Genomic DNA, 24,454 nt, shown 5'->3' on the forward strand with positions numbered 1-24,454 from the left:
CTGCCATTTCTTGTGCAGTTTGTCCTTCAGCTCAAAGTTCAGTTTAGTACTCTGGTCACTGGGCGTCAGTAATGTTATGAGACATGACATGCTAACGTGAGCATAGTAGCACCTTTTACTGGTTTTATAAACACAACTCATAGAAACAAGGCTCTCTCATGCTAAGTGTTTGCATGCTGACATTAGCATGTTCTCATTGCTAGCATACTAACATTAGCATCGTATCATTTTTAGTCATTTTCATTATTATTCTCTTTGGCTGACACTTTTATGCTAGGTTAGCATGCTAATATTAATGGGATTGACACCAGCATACCCCAGCGACCGTAGTGAGGATAAGCGGCATAGAAAACAGATGGATGTTAGCATTGTTGACATGCTAACATCAGCATAGTTATTTATGAGTATGAATATATGCAGACATTTAGCGCTACCATGACGACCAGGAGTTACATGCCTATATTAGCATGTTAACATACAAATGTTAGCATACTAACTAGTATGAACATATTTAAAAAAGCTGTGAATCCCCTGCAGCTAAGTCGTTTAGCACTTTTATAGCTAAAAGTAATCCACTTCAAAACTGTACACCCAAACAAGGATCTCAGATCAGTGAGACTGAAACAGAATCTTACCGAGTTCAGTTTGGCAAATATTGTGAGAAGAGAGGCCGACATGAACATGGCAGAAGTTTCCACGGTGACACAGTCGGACGTTAGCGCCGGCCTTTGAAGTCCCGCTCGGGTGGTGGCCCCCGGGCTCCGTGGAGCAGCGGTTCGTGTGGCCCCCACGCAGGGAGCAGAGGACGATGGGTAGAAGGCACAGCTGACAGCAGCGGGTCGCCTGCTTCAACAATGTGGGCTCAATACGGTTTGGGTCCCCCGCATCATGTGAACACACCCTGGGTGACGATACACAAAAGGCGCCGGCTTGTTACGGGGCAAAGGTCAATGTTGGCCGACATGCTCGTTGTCTCAGACGAGAACACGACAAAAACACTCCAAAAATGACAAAGTGTTCTTTTTAAGGCGTGTTGTTCGGTTAATATTTCTGTTGTTCTCCTGTGTCCTGTTTTGGTCCTCCATTCAGCTCTCATCTGGTCCAGGTGTGCCTTGTTGTCGGGTGTCTTCCTTTGGTTTGCTGGTTTCTGATGAGTTTCTTTTATCTGGTCCCGTTGCTCCCGCTGCGTTAACGTTTTATTGTGATTTTTTGATAACACAACAGCCCTAATGTGACTGATGGCGAAGCGGCATAGAAAACAGATGGATTGATGACTGCTGGGACCCTGAAGCGTCCACGTTTGTGTTTTATTGTGGTTAATCCGTATGGCCACTAGAGGGCACTAAATCCCCATATTCCCTCGTCTTGGTTATTCCATTCTCTATATATCCACATAAATTCCATCCATCCATCCGTTTTTACGGCGCTTATCGTCACCAGGGTCGCGGATATGCTGGAGCCTATCCCAGCTGTTTTTGGCCAACCTGGACTGGTCGCCAGCTATTCGCAGTTGCTTATAATTTCTTTAATGTAAATTATTACATAATTTTATCTCCAAATTAATTATCTTAGTTGCTGAAAAATGAATTCGATTTAAAAAATGAATAAAAATGAAAGGAAATTACAAAAATGTCGACCATTTTATTCTTGTTTGAATGCAAAACAATTCATTCGAAGTACGATGCTGTCATCTAGTGGACAAAATTTAAGATGCAGGTTGAAGGGCAATCCATTTAGTTATAGTATAGATCGATAAAATACTAAAGATTACTGCATTTAAAATCACCCCTATTTTTTGTGGAAAATATTTGTACAAATTATTCTCAACATTTTTAGTTTATGACCAAAAAGGCTGCCATAGTTGTGGTCTGCTATGGTCAACAAAAATACACTCCATAGATACACTACATAAATAACGAGGAAGTTCGTCCGTGTGAATAAAAGTCAACCATTTCTCCAAAAACAAAAGAAAAAAGTGCTAAACGCCAACATAATGTAGCTGTTCACAACAAAGGTTGTGTCGCCACTTGTTGCTAGGCAGAGTTTCAAAATATAATGCACACTTGCCAGTTGGCCACATAAAAAATTGGTTTATGCTAGCCACGCCCACTATGTATTTAAACGGCCAAACCAGGAAGTGCAAAAACATCAGAGACGTTACATGAGAAACACCACCCTCTAGTGGAGGATACTGTGTTGTGCACGTACTCCACAATGACCTTCAATACACTTGAGTATAAAACCAACCCCGGGCCCATAGTCACGTGATGTCCTGCCTAAATTAAGGATGAACGGAGGATAAAAAGACTCAAGGCTAAATGCTTCATGCAAATACTTTATTTATGAATATCTTGTAATACTGTACAATAGCACACACTTGTCTCTATTGACGATCATTCTAAATGATCTCTTTAAATGTAGACAAACATTGTGCCTTTTTAGAGTTAGTTCCCTTTTCACAATCTAAAAATACCATATTCTGCTTTAAATATGTAGAATACCTTTTTTGAAAATAAGATATACATTATATGAAATATAACAGTTTATTGGATAGACTATATTTATACTGTAGTACCAAATGCAAGAAATGCAAATACTTTGTGACTTGTTACGCATTTCATGCACCAAAAAAGGGAGACCAAAATAAAAAAAGAAGCTGTACATATGTTGTATGAAAATAGAAAATATCAAAGCAAGATGTGCACCGATTAGTCTACATGTTACAAAGAACTTGCGGTCCAAAAGAGGACGGAGGACGGCCTGGAACACGGAGGGACGGGTACTGGGCCGAGAACAAGACCGGGACGGAGCTCCCGTTTGAGCTCGCACGGATCAAGGCCTTTCAAAACCACTTCCACGGAAATCTACCGACACACCAACAACGTCATGGATCCAATCCAATGCATAGTGTACACACTTTAGTTTGGTATATTCCCAAATTTCTTGTATTGCTATCATAAACCCAAAAGTCACTGGGATGTCCAAACTTTACCCCTGGGGGGCCGCTTACTGACAAATCAAAGGATGTGGGGCACCACTCGGATAGATTTATATTCTTAATATGACATGGGCCAATAAAAACGCATCACAAACGGCCCCCGGGATGCACTTTGGACACCCTTGCTGTACGCTGATTGACAGTCATGCCCATAATCAGCACTGATATGTCACTGAACATGCTTAGATAATATCCAGAAGATAGTTTCATACGGCAGATAAAGGAGTGTTGGGGCCACGCTGATGAAGGAAAATAAGAATAGAATTGGAGAAATGGATCAATATGATTGGAAAGTTCACATTTTTTGAAAATGAAACAACGAAACACAATAAAAAAAACGACCTTCTAAATTAACATTAGAGCCCTCCAGACATGAATAACAGCCCTATAGTCGCCTTTACACTCCTGTTACCCAATATGGTAAACATAATAAGACATAACTTTGACACGTTAGCATTGCGAGAGTTGTTTTGTTCCTTGTTTTTTACTTCCTGTTCTGTACACTACTGACTGCCACCTAGTGACCAACTTAGAACACTACATATCATCACGTCTTTCAATATATTTTAATCCATTTGTATGCTTGAAAATGCTTAATTTAGCCCAAATATGCTTAAATATAGATATTTCTGACAACTAATAAGCCATGTTCTATCACTAAACAGCAGGATTTAGTCATCAATATATTTTGGATGTACTATATTGGAAGAACAAAGTACTAAAGGACGACCGTGTTCATTTTTAAAGCGTGGCCCAAACACTCTGATCCCCGTAATCCTGTGTCAAGCATCATCATCATCTTACAATTCCATATGATTATTCTAATGAATATTATTGCCAACACTTTTGTCATTCCGGATCATTTTCAGAAGAAAAAAAAGATGTCGTATGGGACGTACGTACAAGTGACATTTGCACACAAGGCAGACCGTTCTTCAAAAGAGCTACATCGTCGTTTCCTGCAGGAAAGCACTTCTGAAACCACAGACAACAACGCCACAGTTAAATATAGACCTCTCTTGATGCCAAAATACATACACACACATACATATATATATATATATATTTTAGTAATGATGATTTAAGATGTATGATGGAGCATGAGGCATTTACCAGTGCTGAAATCACACCCACGTCGTTTGTGTATTTCAAAGTATTACCTACGTACTCACCGACGTGACGCCAATAATCTGACACACTTGTACCAAAAGGAAAAGCTTTGGAGTGGACATAAATGAAAGCGTAACAGTATATCCCATGTGTACATGTGTACATGTGTACATGTGTACATGTGTAACTATATTGCTGTTGAGTGAAGCTATTGAAAGACCACAGTGTTTTTCTCCTTGCAGGCTCTCTGAGTACATTCGCTATCACGCGGGTAGAAGAATAGAGAACGTCATAAGAGGGTTCCATTATTAGTCCAACACCCAAATACCACCATTTCAAAAATGGAGCATTTTCTGAACTGATATAAGAAAATATACATTTCTTCAACTGATCTTTTTATACTCTGGATAAAACTTTATACTTCTTATTTACATGTGAAAGTTCATAGTGATTGTAACGCAATACTGTTGCCTTTTTTGTTTGGACTTTTCCTTTTTTTTTGTTTGTTTGTTTTGAAAAGCAGAAGCACTTTTACATTCATAACTGGACACCGAGTCAGAAGCCCGAGTGCAGAAGGAACATCATGACACACGCAGGAATCTTTCCGAGGAAGGCAGTTGACTTGGCGGAGCAGAGAAAGGTCGAGGAGGGGGGGGATTGAGGAAGGATGGAAAGGCCGGGAGAACTGGCAGCGCCTATTTTGATTCAGCACCCGGACAGTCGGATGGGGGGGGGGTATGTGACAATACCGCAAGGGTCACCGCCGAAGAAGCCGTGGATGAGATGAAAGCCTTTTTTGGATTTCTTCTTGGGAAAAGCTCGTTAACTCGGGAGACCGATGTGACGTCCACGGCGGTGAAGGCAGAGTCGGCGCTCAGACGCGCTCCACTCGACTGGGGTCGTAGGAGTCTGATGAGAAACGAGAGGAAATAACAGAAAGGGAATCAGGATTGTCACTCGCCAATCAATCGTCAGCGGCTACAACGTCCGGACAGCTTGCAGGAATACAAAAGCCGGGGCGTGGGCCCAGGAAGAACCCGTTCCATTTTGGAGCAGCTTAGACTAAATGTGTTGATCCGGGATCTTTCATTTAGGTGTTTTTCCAAATTGGGATTGTTTGGCCTTGGCAGGAATTCTGTCAATTGTGTGGATTTATTTGAGTTCCCAATCGGAAGTTTCAACTGGAACACCGTGTGTGGTCAGATTTCCTACTTGGAAAGCCGGAGAAGCATCACTAGCCCCGAGCTGGCTTTCAAAGATGGCTGCACGGAGTGTAAACAACAAAAGCATCTCCTGACTATGATAAGGAGGCGTTATGAGCACCTCAATACTTCCTGGAAACCATCAAATACTCCAAAAACAAGGTATTTGGGTTGCAAAAGTACTGCATATTTGTCCAGAAGTTGTCTATAATTTTATGATGACAAGAAGAACCTTTGCCGACATCTGGGCGTGCCTTTCCCCAACATTCCATACATACATACATATGGGATTTATATCCACATACACCTGCAGTGTAAACGCAACTCAATTACAATACTGGCATGGAAACAGGAGTTTAGAACACTTAAATACGATAAAACCTTAGCATCATCTTTTACAAATATTACTTTCTATTCTATTTTAGTTTCTATTATCTAACACTTTTAAACGCATCTTACAAAGGTGGCCCTCACTTTACAAGGTATCATGCTATGAGGCATGCCCATAAATGACTTCAAAGTGAATACAAGACTCGCTCGTGTACATGGTCACACGTCCGGACACTGAGGAAGGACGTCAACCTTGCTCTCCCTCGCCAACCTCCCACCCTTCATCAAGTCCCCCCCCCCCCGAAAGGCCAAATTTGGAGTCACAGGCTAAGTGGATGTAAACATTACATGCTGAAATGGTTCAAATCCTCCGACCCACCTGAGACCGTGTGCATCTCCTCATCCTCCATATTGGAGGGAGCAAAGGTCCCGGTGCTGAAGCTGAGCGGCAGGCTTATTTCCCTTTTGGGAACACTCCGAGGTTTAGGAAGCAGTGGAGGCTTCTGGAGCTTCATGCGCCGCTTTGCTTTGGGAATCTTTTCCACCTTCACGTCCGACTGCCTGGTTTTCTGCGTGTCCGGATTCTCACATCTACTGACTTCTGCTGCGTTCTGTTCACATCGGTGTGTCTGGTCTTCAACTTCAGTGTCTGCTTTTCCTTCTGGCTCCTTTGTCTTTACCTCAGCATCTTCTCGACTTACTTCCTGTATTGCTTTTAGTGCAAGAACATCATTAGTCTGTTCAACCTCCTTTGGTTTTCCATCTCCTTTGCATATATCTTCATCGGATTGACAACGTTCTGTGAGATCTACCATCTGGCTTTGTGTTTCCACATGCTCTGTGCCCTCACTCTGCTCTTTCACACCTTCATCTTCTTGCTTGTCCTCCACCTGTGGCTCATCTTCAACAAAGTTCTCCTGTTCACCTCCATCCATCTCCTCAGGCTCAGACTCTCCAATGGAATTGGACCCTTTCAGACTGAGGCGTCTTATTCTTGACACCGAGTCCAGCTCTTTGAGACGGGCGATTCTGTCCGAGGTCGACCTGCCCATAGATGCAGCAGATGCGGAAGCAGAAGAGCAGAGCTTATCTTGCAGGGATTCGATGAGTTTGCTTGCTCCACCGCAACCCTTCTTTTCTCCTCTGGACATCCGTGCTGCTGGCTTGTCGTCAGTGCCCATGGGGAGGGATAGGGGGAGATTACTTGGTGGGAATTCGGGCAGATCCAGCACCACCACTGGCTGAGTGATGTCACCTTCACCGTGTTCGTCATCCTGATTGTTGCTGTGCTTTTGTCGGCCATCTTCATTGTGGTCTACTGTTAACACCTTGACCTCTTCTGTCTCTGGCTCTTCTTTTCCTGGTGTAGTGAAGCTTTCCGTTTTGACTTGCTCGGGCTCTCCAATCACATTCTGTTGGTCTTCACCTGAATCCTCCGTTTCCTCAGCTAAGGCTTCCGCATCATCACTGTTCCCTTCCGATGTCCCATCTGACACCCCCAAAGTGCCCACTGGAACGTTGATACCCAAAATCCTGGCTGCTCTCTGCTCAATTGATTCATTTTCCGGGATTCCCTCTGCACACTTCACTTCGTACAAGGTACTGAGGTCCTCCGTGGCTAAAGCGTTAGCTTTCTCCTGAATCAACAAGGTCTCCAGGTGCTCATCTGCCATTGTGGGCTCGTTTGTATTCATCGGCTCAGAGATCCGGAACTTCTCATCCTTGGCCAGTCGGGCATCCAGTAGGGAACTTTTTGATTTGCAGCTCCTGGTTCCAGAAAAGTTCACATTTAGCGGTTCCTTGCGTCGCGGCGGTTTGTCTAACGTGGCTTTAGTCTCGGTGTCCGCTTCATCTTCATGCCCGAGATCGGAATTGTGTCCTGGGCCGCTCTCCCTCAAAAGCTGCACCGGCAGGTCCTTGTGATCAAGTCGAGACGGGAGCGGATGGGAGCCTTGCGTTGTCGCCGCGTGGCCGCTAGGGGCTTCCGTGTAGACGGTTAGTCCAACATCCCTGAGCATTGACTCCTGAGGGACTGGAATGTCCTGCCGATAGAGCCGGTTTGTGTCACTGTGTTGAGGCAGGAAGGACGGAGGCTGCCTCCCCCCTGGGGCGGATGTCGGGCCCACCTTCGGAGCTGGGGGTGCGTTGGGTGGGGGCCTGGAGAACGCCTTTTGCATGCTCACGGATTCCAAATCATGTGCAGGAGGAAAGGATCTCGATCTGACTTTGATAGCAGTTTTTTCTGAGAGTACGGGTGTCGGACCCCGTGGATCTTTTCCGAGGCCGGCAGTGAAATGCGCTCGGCTAATTCTTGTCCTCATGCCATCGAGATCATCCACTGACCGACCCACATGCGGTCTCTTGCTGATTGTGTCTTGCATCTCCTTGTTGATGCTCTCCAGCTCGCCGATGGCGTCACACGGCCGTCGGTTTACCGGCTTTAGGAGAAACTGACCAAAGGCCACTTCTGTACTCTCGGGAGGAGTGGAGTTGCTCCTCTTTGGAGATGATGGATTCTTGTCTCGTTGATCCTGTTGATTGGATTGGGAGGACGCATCTTCCACGGCTTTCGGTTGTTGCTGCGGCGTCGGGCTGTTGCTGAGACGGGAGAAGGCGCTGTTGCTGGAGGGTTGGAGGTCTTTCTGGCCGGCCATGGGGTAGCCGTAAGAGGAACCGTTGTCGGTCCCCACACCGCTGTCAGTGGTTGCGTCCGAAGCGGAGTGGACAGGTTCCTGTCCACCAGGTGGACTTTGGGGTTCTGGACTTTTGACCACCGTCAAAGGTGAGCCGGTCTGGGTCTCTTGGTTACGGTATTGGTTTCCCGGCCAAGAGCCAGCATAACACATCTCCCTGTCTTCACTGGCTTGAAGGGCCCAGGCGTCTATAATCTCCTTCCTTAAAGGGGCCCTCTTGTAGTTCCTCAGGGAGGAAGTGCTGCTGGTGTGAAAGTGGGAGTACTGGAGTCTGATGGGCATCTCGTTGACCGACTTGCTTCTCAGGCTGTGGGTCTCCTTGAGACCTACGGCAAAGGTTTCTGTGTTGCTCACCGTCAGACTTCGTGTTGTGTCGTTGTTGTTCTGATCCGCAGATGAATCTTTATTAAGGTTGGTTGGTGTGTGAAGGGGAACAGACACAAGGCAGAAGATGGTCTCGCTCACTCTTCTCTTTGTACTGCGGTTATTCTCCGACACCGATTCTGGGACGATTTTCTTCACTTGTGTAATGGTTTCCGCAAAGACCTGATCTAAACTGGGCCCCTGGCGAGATGACGCTCTTCTGACTGGGGCCTGAAAGGCTGAAGATGGCGACGGAGGAGGACGTTGGTTTTTGGAATAGGAGTTGCAGTTTTGGTCAGTTGCTGAGAAGTTATCCACAGTCTCTTTGTGCAAATTGCTGTGCCAACTCTTATTGTCATTGTCAAAGTCACATAAAGATGTCTGATTAACATCGCTGGCCAGTTTGGCAGCGATAAAAGCCCCCCCGGACGGGGGCAAAAAGGCACTGTTGCTGGAAGATGATTCTGACGCGGCGTTGCCGGGAAGCTCATTGCGGATGTGGCGTATCTTGTCAGCGTCCGTCAGGGAGTTTCCACCCAGGGCTGAGGAAATGTGGCGGATGCGGGGGTCGTCAAAGGAGATGTATTGAACCCTCCCCCCCGGGCCCTGCATGGCACACAACGGATGGAGCTGCTTCTGGCCTGCCGTACACCTCTCCCTGGGCGGCTCGGACCAAGAGCCCGCCGGGTGCCGAGCGATCCAGTGAGACCCGTCTGGAGCCACGTGTATATGCTGGTACACGTCACCTCTGTACCTGCAGGTGAAACAACACGTTTTAGAAAGAATTCCTTCGCTGTCTACCTCGCAGGTTGCTCCAGGTTTTGGGCGGGCTGGAGAACATTAAAGACCAACTTCATTTTGGGGTTTGAAATCTTATTTCATTCATGCAATCCTCACATTGGAAAAATAAATGGCAGGACGATTTACCTGTAGTCAACTGCAATCTCACCATATCCCCGACGCCCCCCAATAATCACAGGGGCTCTCTTGTACGACGGAGGGGGGATGTATCCCGGAGGTCCAGAGTCCTGTGCAAAATAGTCCAGTGGGGCATCACCCGGCTGCGTGATGGGAAGAGGAGTCCTGTCCCTTGTTTGGGACATCACGGAGTCCCTCCCGGACAATATCTCACAGCTTCCCCTGATCTGCTGGTGCATCTCATAGGAGGGCGGTCTCGGGGGCCGGGTGAAGCGGGGCTTTGGCGTTAATGATAATTGGTTGGCGCTTGCCGGCCTGCCGTTCTCCGGCCAGCGAGGCGCCCTGTAAAGGTCGTGGTGTGACAGCGGGTGACCATTGACGCGCCGGTACAGTTCCTGCCCACACGGGGTCACGTCCACATATTGCAGGCTCTCAGGCCGCAGCATCCTGGGCATAGAGTGGGATTTAGTTTTGGTCCTGGGGTGGACGACCATTCCCTCCGGTGTCCTGGCATGGAGCCGCTGCTGCTCCTTTGCCCAGCGTTCACCCTCGCTCTGCGACATCTGGCGGCTGAAACTGACGCTCGGACGCCACTCGTCCGCCCCCAGGGTCTGGCACTTCCTCTCGGCTGCCATTCTCCATTGATTGAGAGCCGCTTCCCTCTCTTTGGCGCGAGCCTGGACCTGGGCTGCCCAGCGCTGCCTCTCCTGGACTACCCTTTGGCGATCCTCGGCCGACAACTCTTGACCTCTCGCTTGTTGAGGCCCCTCCGGCCTTTTGTATTCCCCGTGACCCCCTGCGTGGGGCTCTCTGAGGTCGGCGTAGTCCAGCAGCACGGTGAAGTCCTGGCCTCTCCTCCTCCAGAAGGACACGTCCTTGGGCTGCATCTGTTGACCTCTGGTGCCATCGCAGAACCTGCACGGAGAGACACGGTTAAACCAGAGTCACGGAAGTTACGGAAATAAAAGAATTTATAAATGATGGCTGTTTTGTGATGTTCTGTTAATATTCAAAACACATTGAAATACAAGTGATTTGTGGCACTCTGGTCACCAGGGGGCAGTAATGACACAAGCCATGGCATGTCCACATGATAGAGTAAAAAAAGTTCTCCCATTCCATGTGGAAGTGGTAAGATTCTGGCTTCTTAAGTTTAGAAGAAATAAATTCAAGGCTGTCTGTTTAAGCTTGTTAGCTTGCTAGCTTGCGAGCTGGAGGCCCGTCTAGCATAAAATTTGCACACCGTGATGGAAACAATGAGTGTAAAAGTGACTATAGGCGTGCTACTTTGCATCTACAGGGTTCTAATAATGTTTCAAAACCATACTTAGAAAGCCCTAAACAGGTTTTCTATGCTCTAACTGTGAAATATTCAATCCTATTGAATATAAATTATTTTTTTTTGTGGTTGGTCTGGAACCAATTAACTGCTATAAACGAGAGACATCTGTATTTCAATGAAATATTTGTAAAAGAATTTGTGGTGAAAGCAAAACATGAATGGTGTCGTCAGTACAACAGTTGCATCCAACCTCCACTAGATGGAGACAGATAACCACAAGAAAGTCACTTAGATGGCATTGTGCCTCCATCCCAATGCACCTACAATATTCCATATACGCTCATACAGACGGCTCGTCCTAATAATGTATCATATTTCAACAATTAGATGCTTAAAGACCAACACAGGGATTCCTGTGTTCCTGATTGGACCCGTTTGCAGTGTGACTGACCAACACCATAAAAAAGATGCACGCCGCCGCCAAGGCTGAGGCCATTGACCGACCTTGACATTTCCCTCTATGAACATCACTGGTCTGATTTTTTCCAGGGGGGGAAAGGGGGAAACCAAGCCAATCAGCTCAATTAGTGGACATCTCATGTAAGATGAGTTAGCATCATTAGTCTAATTGTGTCCGTGCATAATGGGAGCGCAAAGACGGGCCGCTTTCTTATCCAAACTAAAGCTGCCAGGGAAAAAGTGATTTGGATGAGCAGAGAAAAAGAATAACAGACAGAAAATTGCAGGCCGTAAATGTTGTAGCAATCCCCTCATTCCCACTGGCCAAAGCTGTGATATGAGTATGCGGATTAGTTCTCTCAAAGAAATAATCAATACAATGCAAAATACTAAAACAGCCAGTGACTTTTCTCAAGGACATTTCTATTCTTTTCAGCGGCTGACGGGAAAACAGGATTAGAAAAATGCCAAGCGGAATCTTAGGGAAGGAAAAAAAAAATCTAACAAAGCAATCTGACTGTTTGGGTGCAGGAACAGCTGTATTGACGTTGTCTCGGTTACAGCACACTAGCTAGCGCAAATAGTCAAACTAAACACCCTGGTTAAAAAAAGAGGAAACAACAGTCCAGCTGCCACCAGGAAATATCTACAAACGTATCGCTCCTACGATCCAACTAACGTGTCTCAATTGCATGACTCCAGAGTGAGCTAAATATAGCCCACCGTTCATATACATTATTGAATACAGCCTATATCGATGATGCATTATTGATGGGTATGTACTCTATAATTAGGTGGAACTATTGAGACCGAGTGAAAGACTGTTGAGGGCTGAGTAAGAATGGCATCTGTGTAACGTTTGGCATGCTTAAATGGGGCAGATACCGTAGGGTTGCCCTCCAGGTGTTTGGATCAGGACTCTCAGGTCCAATGCGGCCCATTAGGAGTCCAGCACACATTGTCTCACCTCGCCTGCGTTATGTTGGGGGAGGCTGGAGAGCGCTACAATAAATGGGAGCATGAGGGAAAGGGGTGGTGCCGTTTAAATTTGTTGAATCCAGACACAAAAACTATTGATTGGCGATTTAATGTCATGGATCTGTTCCATCAAAGGCACCAGAGCAAAGAAGGCTTCTGGGTAAGCACAATTAGGACGCTTGGCGGGACAATCAGGGATCTTACCCGCCGTCTGACGTCAGCGAATCCCCGTAAGAAGGGGTCTCAACGTGGACCTGGCTGTCACCTTCCTGCCTGGACTGGCTCCTGATTCTGGGTTCCACGTTGTTGTTGGGACACGCACTTCCAACCTCGTAGCCTTGAGGGTGCCTGCTTCCGCAGCTGTTCCCAAACGCCACCCTCGGCCCCCGTTCGTAGCCGTTCACCGCCCGGCTACTGGGCCTGCTCCCCAAGCTCTCGTGGTGTTTGCTGTAGGATGGAGGTGAGGACGAGGGTGCCTGGCGGGATGAAGACGAAGAAGACGACGCGGGGGTTGGGGTCGGGGTCGTGGAGGAGGTAGTATGCTTGGGAAGCTTGTATCCATGAGAGATGAGGAGGTCCTCCACGCTGTACATGTTCGCATTTGTTTGTGCTGGTGTGTTTCCTCCCCCCCCCCCCTTTCTGTCTGAGGACGGCAGGTCGGGTGTCAAGGTGTCTCTGCTTCTTCCCTGTGTGCAGCGGCAGGAGCGCCGTCACGACTGCTCAGCTGAGGCCATCACTGAGTAGAGAAAAAGGCGGAGGACATCATGAAGAGACGAGACAGAAAACAAGGTAAAGTAAAACTGTTACCCCCCCCCCCCCCCCCATTTAACTCAAGTGTCCAAAAAGGCAAATGAACATGACTGTCATTGAATAGCAGGATGCTCCTGGCTCCTGTTTGACATCACTCAGGCAAATGAAGGAATGCATTCCTCTCTGCTCGTATTCCCTTCCTTACTTCCAGCATCTCAAAAGTATTTTCTGTTCAGTCTGAAAGGACATGCAACATTTTTAAAGAAAAAAAAACACTCGAAACTGGAATTCCCCAAGAAATTGCGAGTGAATGCTGAGAAATGCGGTCACTGAGTTGAAATACGCTGAAGACGGGAACGCTGCTTAGAACATCACAGATACCCCCAGATATTCCCCGATGCCACGCAAGTATGCCAAGAGCGGAGTGGATGACAGCGGAAGGATGGAGGAATCAGCCTGGTTGCTTCTGGAGACACATCGTTGGTAAATATGGCGGCCATGAATGCACAGTTGGTGTACGTTTACATCAAACGGGCCATCGCCATCGCCAGGAAGCAGCTCTCCAAGGTGGCCTGGTCAAGTATGTCTCCCTGAACCAGACCCAGCACCTCCGGGGCATCCGCAAGTAAAAGGTGGAGGAGTGGAAAAATGATTCCGGTAACCACCTGTGCAGCTTTGCTGAATTCCATGCCCAAGAGAACTAAGGCAGTGCTAGAGAACAGTGTGGCCGCATTAAATATTGACTCTTTGGACATGTTCACTGCGAGGCGTACTTACTTGTGTTGCCAGCTGTTTAATCGCTGAAAAGAACATAGTCGGTGTTGCGCTGCAACACAAAGCTATGTACTGTACCATGTGACCGAGGGGGCTTTGGGGGGCTGCCATGAGATCAATGGGAAAGGTTGTAGGATTCTGGAAGGGTAAGAAAGCTAATTCTTGGCTAGCATTGGACATACTCTGTTCAAACCCCTCTATAATAATATAATAATATGTGGAAGAGGAATAATATATTTGTGGGTGTATAATCATCACGAAGAGTCAAAGAGACGATACCCAGGGTGCATCCGATAACGATGTCACGCCCTTGGTGAAGTCATACGTCAACAGGACAGATGCCGCCGCAGCCCATCGACTCCAGACTCTCCACTGAAGCGGACTGCCGGTTGTGGCTTGTCCTTAATAAGAAACGGCATTCCGCAACAGCCGGACCGGATCGGCTGCCGGAATCGAATGCACTTCAGTTTAAAAGCCAATGGCGCCGTGATTGTTGAACGGCAGGGGCCAAATTGCTCCTTTTCGGTTTGACAAACAGATGGCAGACGCAGCCTCGCCAAAATGGATTCATCTGCAACAGATTGGCATTTGTTTTGCTTCTTGGGATTTGTTTTGTCACGATAATCATAAAACAGCCTCGACTCAGGGAGGGGGGGCAGCGTCACTCCCCTGGCCGAAGCCTGCTGCTCCTGCTCTGCTCCTTCTCTGCTCCTTCTACCTGAACCTCAGCGGAGCTACCAGGAGGTGATTAACAGGATCCAAAAGCGTGAAATTCCACTCCCTTTGTAGGTCTGGGTCCTTAATAAGATTATCTTTTTCATTTAAAACCTTAAACCTGTTAGCTTTGGAGGATTGACTCTTGGCTCTTACCCAGTTAATACTTTAGTTAACTTTCACTCTTTCCAATTTGCGTAATCTCCTCAAGGAGAGGCTAGCTGGGATGTTTTTTTTATGAACAATGTCAAGACAATACAGTAGTTAGTGTCAGGACAGCACTCCTACCTTCTTTGTGGGACAAAAACGAGCTCCAAATTAACCACTTTGTTTGTTTGGATTAATAACAAAATATCACGTTTGTAAAAAGTGACATTTGGAGTCTGAAGACTCGGATAACTTGAACAAGCGAGCTAGCTGGCTGCTACCGGTGACAGCCGCACAAAGCGTGTAAACAACGATGCAAGAAAAGTCCAAAAGCAATGGTGGATTAGCATGGATTGGAGTAGTCTGTGTCAAGATGCTGTCAAACGGGACAAAGTGCATCCCTTGTCGGCTCAATGCGGGTGCTGGCACGACGCACGTAGGGTTTGCTGCGGCGCGGGATCGACTTTGAAAAGCATGTTTTTGGTTTTTTTTTTCAGAAATTGTCCGGTACTGACTAATGGGAGTATAGCTAGCTCATAACCGATGACACGATTCATCGAAACCGAAAAGAAAATAATGGTTCACAGCAAGCGAGACAAATGCTAACATAATAGGGCACGGAAATATTCCAGGGCTAAGATCAGGTTTAATTTAGTAAAGTGCAAAGCCAACTGTCCTTCATTTTCAATATCGTATGATCAGATCCGATTTAATATGCAAATGAGCTAATTAGAAGCATGTCAACTTCCATTTACGGTGGTTGGGGGGGAATGAGGCAAACGCACGAACGACTCCGTAAATAGACTGATATTCTTCTGTGTCTGCTTTAAAATACTCGCTTTATGCCGAGACGCAGGTTTCCCAAATATCCCACAGCGTAAACTCTGAGATCCGTGCGATGGCTATCAGGACTCCTTGCTTCCAGAGGCTTAATTAAATTAGACTTGGGTCAAGGGCTGCGCTCATGAATATGATCATATTTAATATGATAATCCACCTTACCTTGCGATAACATTGCATTTGCATATAAACCTGTTTTAAGTGAACATCCATATGCTGTCTGATCCAACGTAATCCTTAATCTGAGGCAATTGCTCTTGGTGTCACCGGTAAACGAGGATTATCTCCATCATCAGTTAAAGTGAGGATTTCCTCCTGTAAAGTGATCTACCCTCATGCAGCCCCCGCCCCCACCGCCGCCCCCACCGCTCCTTCTTTCCCATGACAAGCTGCATTTAAATACCGCTAATGCTGTTACGCAATGGAATTACTCATTTTGATATCAAATAAAACCTTGGATTGAAGGAACGCCGAGCAACAATGGCCGACATTCATCCCCCATGACACAAAAACATTGTGCTCCGTGACAATACCCTCTTGTGTGAAAAAGCACCAGCATTGTGCTTCCTTGAATATAGCAAAGTGCAGCCTGCGTGTATTTTTGTTGACACGGCTCGCTCGGAAAGGGATGAATGAAATAGTTTATATGGATAACATAGACTGCCTGGTGAGCTAAAAATAAACGGAACCACATGAGGGCTGGCATTTCCCCACAGACGACCCTCGCACCGCCCCCCCGTGCGTTCTCTTCTCATCAGCCGCTTCGTTTTCACTCATGATGCAGTCAAAGCGACGATGCGGCTACTTTTGAGGTCACGCCGCCGTGTGCCGAGGCCGAGGCCGGGGTTGGTTCAGCCAAAAAAGGAATCAAATCAAACAATTAGGGGCTTTTTTAGCGGCGAAACGAAGGTGCACACATGGATGGCTGCTGCAGCATGACGGCTTGCAGGTTGACAGTTTGGTGTCACCTCCTTATTTATGGCCAAACTGAGATGAGGGATGGTGCTGAGGGACACCCTGGGTGGCACACAATACTGGCTAACAACATTGCGGGGGTTGAAGCCTGAAATGAAAAACTGTGAGCGAGCGGGGATGATGGTCTATGAAAACATATGTCTGCTCTGTGGTCCAAACAAACCGAGTAGGAATGATTTATGTTGCCGTGGAGGAGACATGGATTTGATTAGGGAGCGGAATCTTCAGCATACAAAGACGGCTCATACACCCGACCGAAAAGACCATCTTCCTGTTTACTAAAAATATTCCACAGGAGCCGCACCTCTCCACATTGTTCCCGGTCTCCTTGGATCAATGAAGAGGGACCCAAGCTGGGTGTGGACTTGGCTGGACTCTGGCCCGCATCTGTTTGGACTGTGCACGCACGGGCCCTTTCTCCCGTCACATTCGGCAAACAGCAAAGGCCTGTGGATTGTTTAACCATGTGACATCACCGTGTCCACTGAATGGCGCGTCTCGCTTCCTGAGGAAGTGCTCCACTGTGGGGACGGAGGTGCTCCGGCTGTGTCCCAAATGTTTCCAATCAGCCTCCCTGCAGGCTTCTGTTTGTACGGTGGAAAAGTGTCACAGGCCTGCTTTTGACAGGGGCCTGACGAATCAACAGCCGGACAGATATTTTGCACACGGCGACCTCGGCTTCAGGTGGGTACTAACTCAGCGACATTAAGTGTTGACATGTCATCTGGCCTGGACCCAACATCTATTAGAAAAAGCCTCCTGGGTCAGGAGCCACACGTCCATCATTGAACCTGGTACACTAATGAAAAACCTTCTCTTCAATCGGCCTATAAATTAGGAAGTGAGCAGCTGTTCAACCTGGGCATTGCAGTTCCCTTTCAAAGTACAAGTACTGCTAAAACGTGAGGATTATACAGTAGTTTTACACCCCAGCATATGTTCTATATCTTGCTGTCTCTGGTTGGAATAATTGATGGGTTGATTTTTTATTTCCGCGTGGTTTTGCTCCTGTTTGCATCATAAAAAATCCAACAAGCCAAAATGCGTCACAACAAACCACGGGAGATCATTCTCTTCTCTTACTGGTCAGGTTGGGGCCACAGAAGAGCAAGTTAAATGGTCTTACTAGTACATGGAGCCCAATATGAACAGGAATACTTTTTTAGTTATCTACAGCTACAGTATAGCTGGATGGATGGATGCAAGGATGAATGGATGCAAGGATGGATGGATGGAAGGATGGATGGATGCATGGATGGATGGATGGATGCAAGGATGAATGGATGCAAGGATGGATGGATGCAAGGATGGATGGATGGATGGAAGGATGGATACATGGATGGATGGATACATGGATGGATGGATGGAAGGATGGATGGATGGATGCAAGGATGGATGGATGGATGCAAGGATGGATGGATGGATGGAAGGATGGATACATGGATGGATGGATACATGGATGGATGGATGGATGGAAGGATGGATGGATGGATGCAAGGATGGATGGATGGGTGGGTGGGTGGAAGGATGGATGGATGGATGGAAGGATCGATGGGTGGATGGATAGATGGATGGAGGGATGAATGGATGCAAGGATGGATGGAAGGATGGATACATGGATGGATGGATGGATGGATGGATGGGTGGGTGGGTGGAAGGATGGATGGATGGAAGGATCGATGGGTGGATGGACAGATGCAAGGATGCAAGGATGGATGGATGGGTGGGTGGGTGGAAGGATGGATGGATGGAAGGATCGATGGGTGGATGGACAGATGGATGGATGTAAGGATGGATGGATGGATGCAAGAATGGATGAATGGATGGAGGGATGGATGCAAGAATGGATGGATGGATGGAGGGATGGATGGAATTATGCATGGATGCAAGGATGGATGGATGGATGGAGGGAGGGAGGGAGGGAGGGAGGGAGGGAGGAAAGGAAGGAAGGAAGGAAGGAAGGAAGGAAGGAAGGAAGGAAGGAAGGAAGGAAAGAAGAAAAGAAGGAAAGAAGGAAGGAAGGAAGGAATGATGGATGGGTGGATGGACAGATGGATGGACAGATAGATGGATGCAAGGATGGATGGATGGATGGATGCAAGAATGGGTGGATGGATGGAATTATGCATGGATGGAAGGATGGAAGGAAAGAAGGAAGGAAGGATGAAAGGAAGGAATGAAGGAAGGAAGGAAAGAAGGAAGGAAGGAAGGATGGATGGAAGGAAGGATGGATGCAAGGATGGATGGATGGACGGTGCAGTGGAAAGTAAAAGACCCATCTCCATCCCGCAGGCCACGTTTCACCATCCAACCAGCAGAAGAAAATGGTATCCTGGTGAAAGCTGGAGAAATTCAAGCTAACCTGACAAGCTCCTGTAAATAGCGGAGGTCTGACATCAAGACTGAGGAAAATCAAGTGGAGTGGAGTTGATTAAGCGTCATCTGTGATCTTCTCAGCCTTCTCAGGCGGAGGCAGGCTGGAGTACAAAAGAACCCGACAAGTTCAACATTTGTGTGCTGTGACTGAGTCCACGACCACTGGGAAATGACAATGCCCTCACGCGCCATTAAAACGTTTAGCATGGCATGTTTTGTTGCATAAAGAGCGTGTGCATGCATTCACACAATGATGAGCAATAAGACGGGCGTTACACAACACGGCACATCGCCACACTGCGAGCCAGCGTGCTTGGGCTCGCACGTTGGCTTTGCCTGCCCTGTGCATTGTTAGTCAATTAGCTCACGCAGAATGCTTGGCCAAAAGATATATACTTTAATTATTTTCTTAATCACACCCCACGGCAACAGTTGTGCCGCCCCAGCTCATGCGTGGGCCGCTTAAATATCCCCCCACCCTTGTTGCTTCACTTCAGAACTTATTTCAGTCCGACTCCGCTGGCAGCAAAAATAAAGAAGAGTTGTTTATTTTATTTTGATTTTTTTTAACTCCAGTGACACGTCACGGTGCACAAGATTACGGTCTGGTCCTGATTCTTTTCATACCGGGTCCAGCCGTGCAACAGCCCCTAATGTATCAATGAAGCAATTTTACATCGCTGACCTCATCAGCCTCGTTTGACGTCATGACATTTTCTTCCACCGAATGCGCTCACATGTTTCGGGATATTCAAGGCTGAACATTTGTTCCACGGCCGGCATTTTTAATGAGAGAGAGGGTGGGGGGGGGATAAAGGCAAGGTCATTAGGCACGCTAATCCACGGACGCGCTGTTCTGCTGCACAGTAAGCTTCACCTGCACTTTGCTATTCCCAATCCGTGCTGTCTTAATTAGTGTCTGTCAAGATCCGGGGGCCTGCTGGAGATGACGGTGGCCGTGGTTTAGCAGCACCGAGCACGCTGATCAGAGACTTAACCAGATTCGGACTCTGGGTGGCTCCTAGTCTGAGTTTTAATTCTTTAAAAATGACGCTTCCAGCTTCACACATTCACGATTTCATATCAGGATTATTGTGAAGAAAATGATCTCAGTTATTATTATCATCACGGTATTGTTGAATGTGATGAAAAAGTACTGATACACACAGTCAAGTCTAACAATCCATCCATTCAATTTCTATATCGCTTATCCTCATTAGAGTCGCAGGCATGCTGGAGCCTATCCCAGCTGTCTTTGGGTGAGAGGCGGGGTACACCCTGGACTGGTAGCCAGCCAATCACAGGGCACATATAGACAAACAAATTATAGATTTATAAAAATATGGACAATTTGGGGTCGCCAATTAACCTAGCATGTTTTTGGAATGTGGGATGAAAGCGGAGTACCCGAAGAAAACATGCAAACTCCACACAGAGATGCCCAAGCGGAGAATCGAACCCGATCTCCTGACTGTGGCCTACATGCTAACCACTGGAGTCTAACAATGTTACTAAAATAACAACAATAACCCACAATCTACTTTCCTTGGCCGAGCCCAACGTTGTCAACTACACACCTCGTCTGAGTGTTTAACGCTGATGGGGCTCCATTGCACAATGCATTGTGGGCCATTTTGGAGGGCAGGAGCTTTTGTTTACATCTCAGTTGGTGCTTTGAGAGAGAGAGAGAGAGAGAGAGAGAGAGAGAGAGAGACATACACAACGTAACTAACGGCTGATTCTCCAAGAAAGGAGCAGCGTCACCGGTCGGTGAGTTTATTGAAGTACAGTTATCAATTATGGTTTTATGATTTTAATTTGAAACGGTAATAATAACCATCAGTTTTACCAGGGTTCATCCCTAATACCGGTGGACCAAATCAATACAAAGCCGACCACTTAGTGGTTTGGTCGCCAACATATCAGAAAGGTTGATGACTGTTTTTTCCAAAGTCAAGCTAATGTGAGTATTTGCCAAAAACACAAATATAATAAATAGCTCTGCTGTCATGGATGACTGAGGTCAATTAGAGATGTATTTTTCACAAAAATGTTGTTTCTGTCACAAACCCCACAACCTGCGTGTTCCTAAGGCGGGTGTACGCATTAAGATAATCTCCACCATATTTCACACAATTCCCAACTTCCGTGCAAAATGGCTCACAATTTGAAACTCTTTGCGTGTACCTCGCTGAAGATAGTCGAACAGACAGCACTGCATCGGGAGCTTGGTGCATAAATTTGAATGTGAACCAGATAACAGGTGGGATGAAAGGATTCTCCCACACTCGTGAGGCATGGCTGTAAAAAACTGTGATGTAAACAAGTGGAAACAAATATTAAGGGTTATCTCACACGTTGGAATCAATTGGCGCTAAGGAAGCGGAGGAGCGGCAGATGGACCAAACATGTGGCCGGAATCCAATCAGAACAGAACAATATCGACACCAAACGGTTCGCATTTCACGCCGCTGCTCCGTCTTCTCACTCCCAAGAGACACACTGGCAGATGTCAGTCGTTTGCACATCTTTCTGCCTGGCTTCATTTATCTGCCTCGTCCTGCCTGCCTGCCTGCCTGCGTCACCTCCACTCTGACATCACATGTGACATCAGACAGGAGCTCCGAGGGGATCCCTGTAGCTAGGCAAACATCCATGACTTTCAACAAGGCCTCGGCTTCAGCGAGCCAATGGCCAGGCGTGTTTCCTTGGTGAGCTCGGCCTTGAAATAACGCTGAAGACAGACGAACGGAGCAGCGTAGAGTCGAGGAGGATCTATCAGTACGTACTCAAGCCACCGAGGCAAAGCATAATCACAGAAAAGGCAACATTTCACTCAGGGATATCGCACACCGCCTTTGCAGACTGCGGTGAAGTTTGCCCACCCCGGACTTATCGCCGGCTTCATTTTGGCCCACTCGTAAAAGTTGGACTCACCGTGGAGCTGTGAAGGGCCCCTCCAAATACGCTGAGCAAACCTTTCCTCCCTCGCTGGGAGGAATTAATGAGCTGCTTCCTCCTTAGTGCCCCCCCCCCCTCTCCCCAATCACAGCATACCTCCCCCCCTGAGGGCATCGCACGCCAGGGACGTGTGAAAGACCTACCCTGCATGCACACTTATTTCTTTTTTACCTTTTAGCTAGTCTTGGAAAACATTTGCTGACATTTACTAAATAGCTTTTAATGCGCGCTCACTGAGCTATGAAAGGTCAAAAACCAACAGACATTGCTGCGGGGCAACACCATAAATACTATATAAACAACACCGCTGAAAATAATAATCAGACCCGAGGACACGGCTGACCAACCGGGGAGAGGCCTTTGCAAGGACAGAACCGGACACTTGACCTATAGGGATACACTACAGCAGAATGAAACATCTTCACTGTGACAATGACTGGAACAACGTCCCGGACTATTTATGTGCAAGACCTTCTCCAACTGAAACCATGAAGCACTTGTAAACACAGGAACATGACTTCATGTCCAAGTAAAGAGCGAGATAAATCTCCGTCACGTCGACAAGAATTGGCTAGGAAATGGAACCACATTGTAAAATGCATTCCAATTTCAAGAGAACATATGGATATTCAAGTTTGCAGGCTGCGTAGGCGAGAAGGTCATCAAAGTCAGCCTGGCTTGCAGGTGAGACCCAGCGACAACACGGCAGCATCAAAGCCACCATTTGTCAACAAGCCCCATCGCTTCCGTTTGGGGCTCCTGAGTACGTCCACGCTGAGAGACGCACAATATGTTATCATGTTCTGAAATAAAATGACACGCTTTTGTCATTTACACAGCTCAGCCAAACTCCCTTCAACATCCGGCTATTTTCATGCCAACTGCTGTCTCCTTCAAATGCATCACATGATCGGAGTGGATTGTAAACATTAAACTCATGAGTGGTGTCCTTGGATGAATTCGGCATAGATTTGACCCACCATACTGGAAGTGATGGCACAGCATGATCACTCTCAAGCCGCCCACCCACTGGGGGTGAAACATCACTTAGGAAGGGGCGATGCAATTATACAAGTTCTGCTGGAATATCTCACAGAAGAGGCGTTCATTTACTACAGGAATGGCGTTATCGCAAAGAGATGAATTCCGTCTGACACCGTGCACGTCATTTCATAAGAGCTAGGACGCTGACAATTGCGTAATTTTTGGATGGAGTTTGGCCTCTCCTGCACAGAACACGAAGAGCTAACGCTAGCCTGGCTAGCTCCATCAGCCATCTGTAACCTTCAGCTGATGGGAAAAGAGCAAACAAAATGCCACCCGTCACTCAAGTAAAAAAAGGGAAAATAAATTTAAAAAAATAAGCAATGTCGTCCTCGTCCTCATTCGCTGTGGAATAACGAGCGTGGAAAGCGACACAACCGACCCCCCCTCATCCAACGGAGCGGTGAGGCAGACGCAGCCGGACAGGAGCGCACCGAGGCGGCTGGATGAAGTTGAGGGGACCGCTGGAATTGCGAAGTGACGCGCGGGGGAGACTCTCCGCTCGCCGGGGAAGGAACCGTGACATCTTACGTAAACCAAACACCACAACGTACGACAGGACACACTTTTGTTTCTTACCTGCCAAACGCGTCGTGGTGCCCAGCTCTCATCCCTGCCGCTGCTCCGGACGGACTGAGCGAGCTCGGATGTGCGGAGGGAACAGCCCCCTCACGACGGAGCACCGAGGGAGCATCCCGCCTCCGCTCCAGTGGGCAGGCAGCTGGATGCAGCAGCGCCCAGCATTGAGGTCACCGCGCACTTAGCGTTTCGCCTCATCCGCGCATATTATCTCCTTTGCAGCGTTTCCAACTGCTATGAAGATCGATTTACAGCACGCCTCATGTATTATCATCATCCGGCAGCGGTTAATGAATAATTAACCTCCACACATCCTTGGCCACCGAGCAGTAGGAATAAAAAAAAAAAACACACTTTAAGAAAAAGTACCACAAGCATATGTGCACAAACACGTTTTTAGGAAGCTAAAAATACATTGTCATGCAGACCTCAACAAAACATTCCAATAATATCCTTATAATGTCTATTTTTCCTAAAACACTTGTATTGGATCTCATTAGCTTCTGATGTCATCCATTATTTGTTATCCACTATGTTTTCCCCTATTTTCTATCAAGCTTGTCCTAATTGGGGTCACAGGTGAGTAGAGCAGGTCTTCCAACAAGCTGAGGGTTGGTGGTTTGAACGCCACTTCCTCCATCCCGGCCTCCAGCTGAGGGTTAAATAGCGGACCAGCCTCAAACGGCACAGCTGGCAGAAAAGGAGATTACTCCCAAGGGCGAAGGAAGACTGAGGTGTTCGTCCGCTGGAAACCGAGACACTCGCTTGGCTGACCCGTACCAGTCCTCTCAAGATGTGGACTCAAAGTGTGGCGGGAAAAAGGAAATCAGATTCTCGGTGGTGACTTTAGTGTGGCCTGCCTGGCGTTCATGTTTGTCGTTTTGTCAGCGGAACAAATAATGCTCTCAGGTAATCATACCCATGAAGTCACGCCTTGATTGATGACGACATACATGAAGGT

General features: G+C 47.2%; 1 protein-coding gene across 1 annotated transcript; it reads right to left on the reverse strand.

Moving 5' to 3' along the window:
• Positions 1 to 2,322: 2,322 nt before the first annotated feature.
• Positions 2,323 to 23,698, reverse strand: jcada (junctional cadherin 5 associated a). Its single transcript, XM_058060465.2, has 5 exons — positions 23,494 to 23,698; positions 12,538 to 13,069; positions 9,624 to 10,529; positions 6,020 to 9,450; positions 2,323 to 5,017 (listed from the first exon to the last, which is right to left on the reverse strand). Exons 2-5 carry the CDS (start codon positions 12,924 to 12,926, stop codon positions 4,983 to 4,985), a joined length of 4,761 nt encoding a protein of 1,586 aa, XP_057916448.2. The 5' UTR covers positions 12,927 to 13,069; positions 23,494 to 23,698; the 3' UTR covers positions 2,323 to 4,982.
• Positions 23,699 to 24,454: the final 756 nt, after the last annotated feature.

Source organism: Doryrhamphus excisus, linkage group LG5 (assembly GCF_037039965.1).
Source record: "Doryrhamphus excisus strain RoL-2023G ecotype Guam linkage group LG5, RoL_Dexc_Guam_v1.1, whole genome shotgun sequence".
NCBI classification, from domain to species: Eukaryota; Metazoa; Chordata; class Actinopteri; order Syngnathiformes; family Syngnathidae; genus Doryrhamphus; species Doryrhamphus excisus.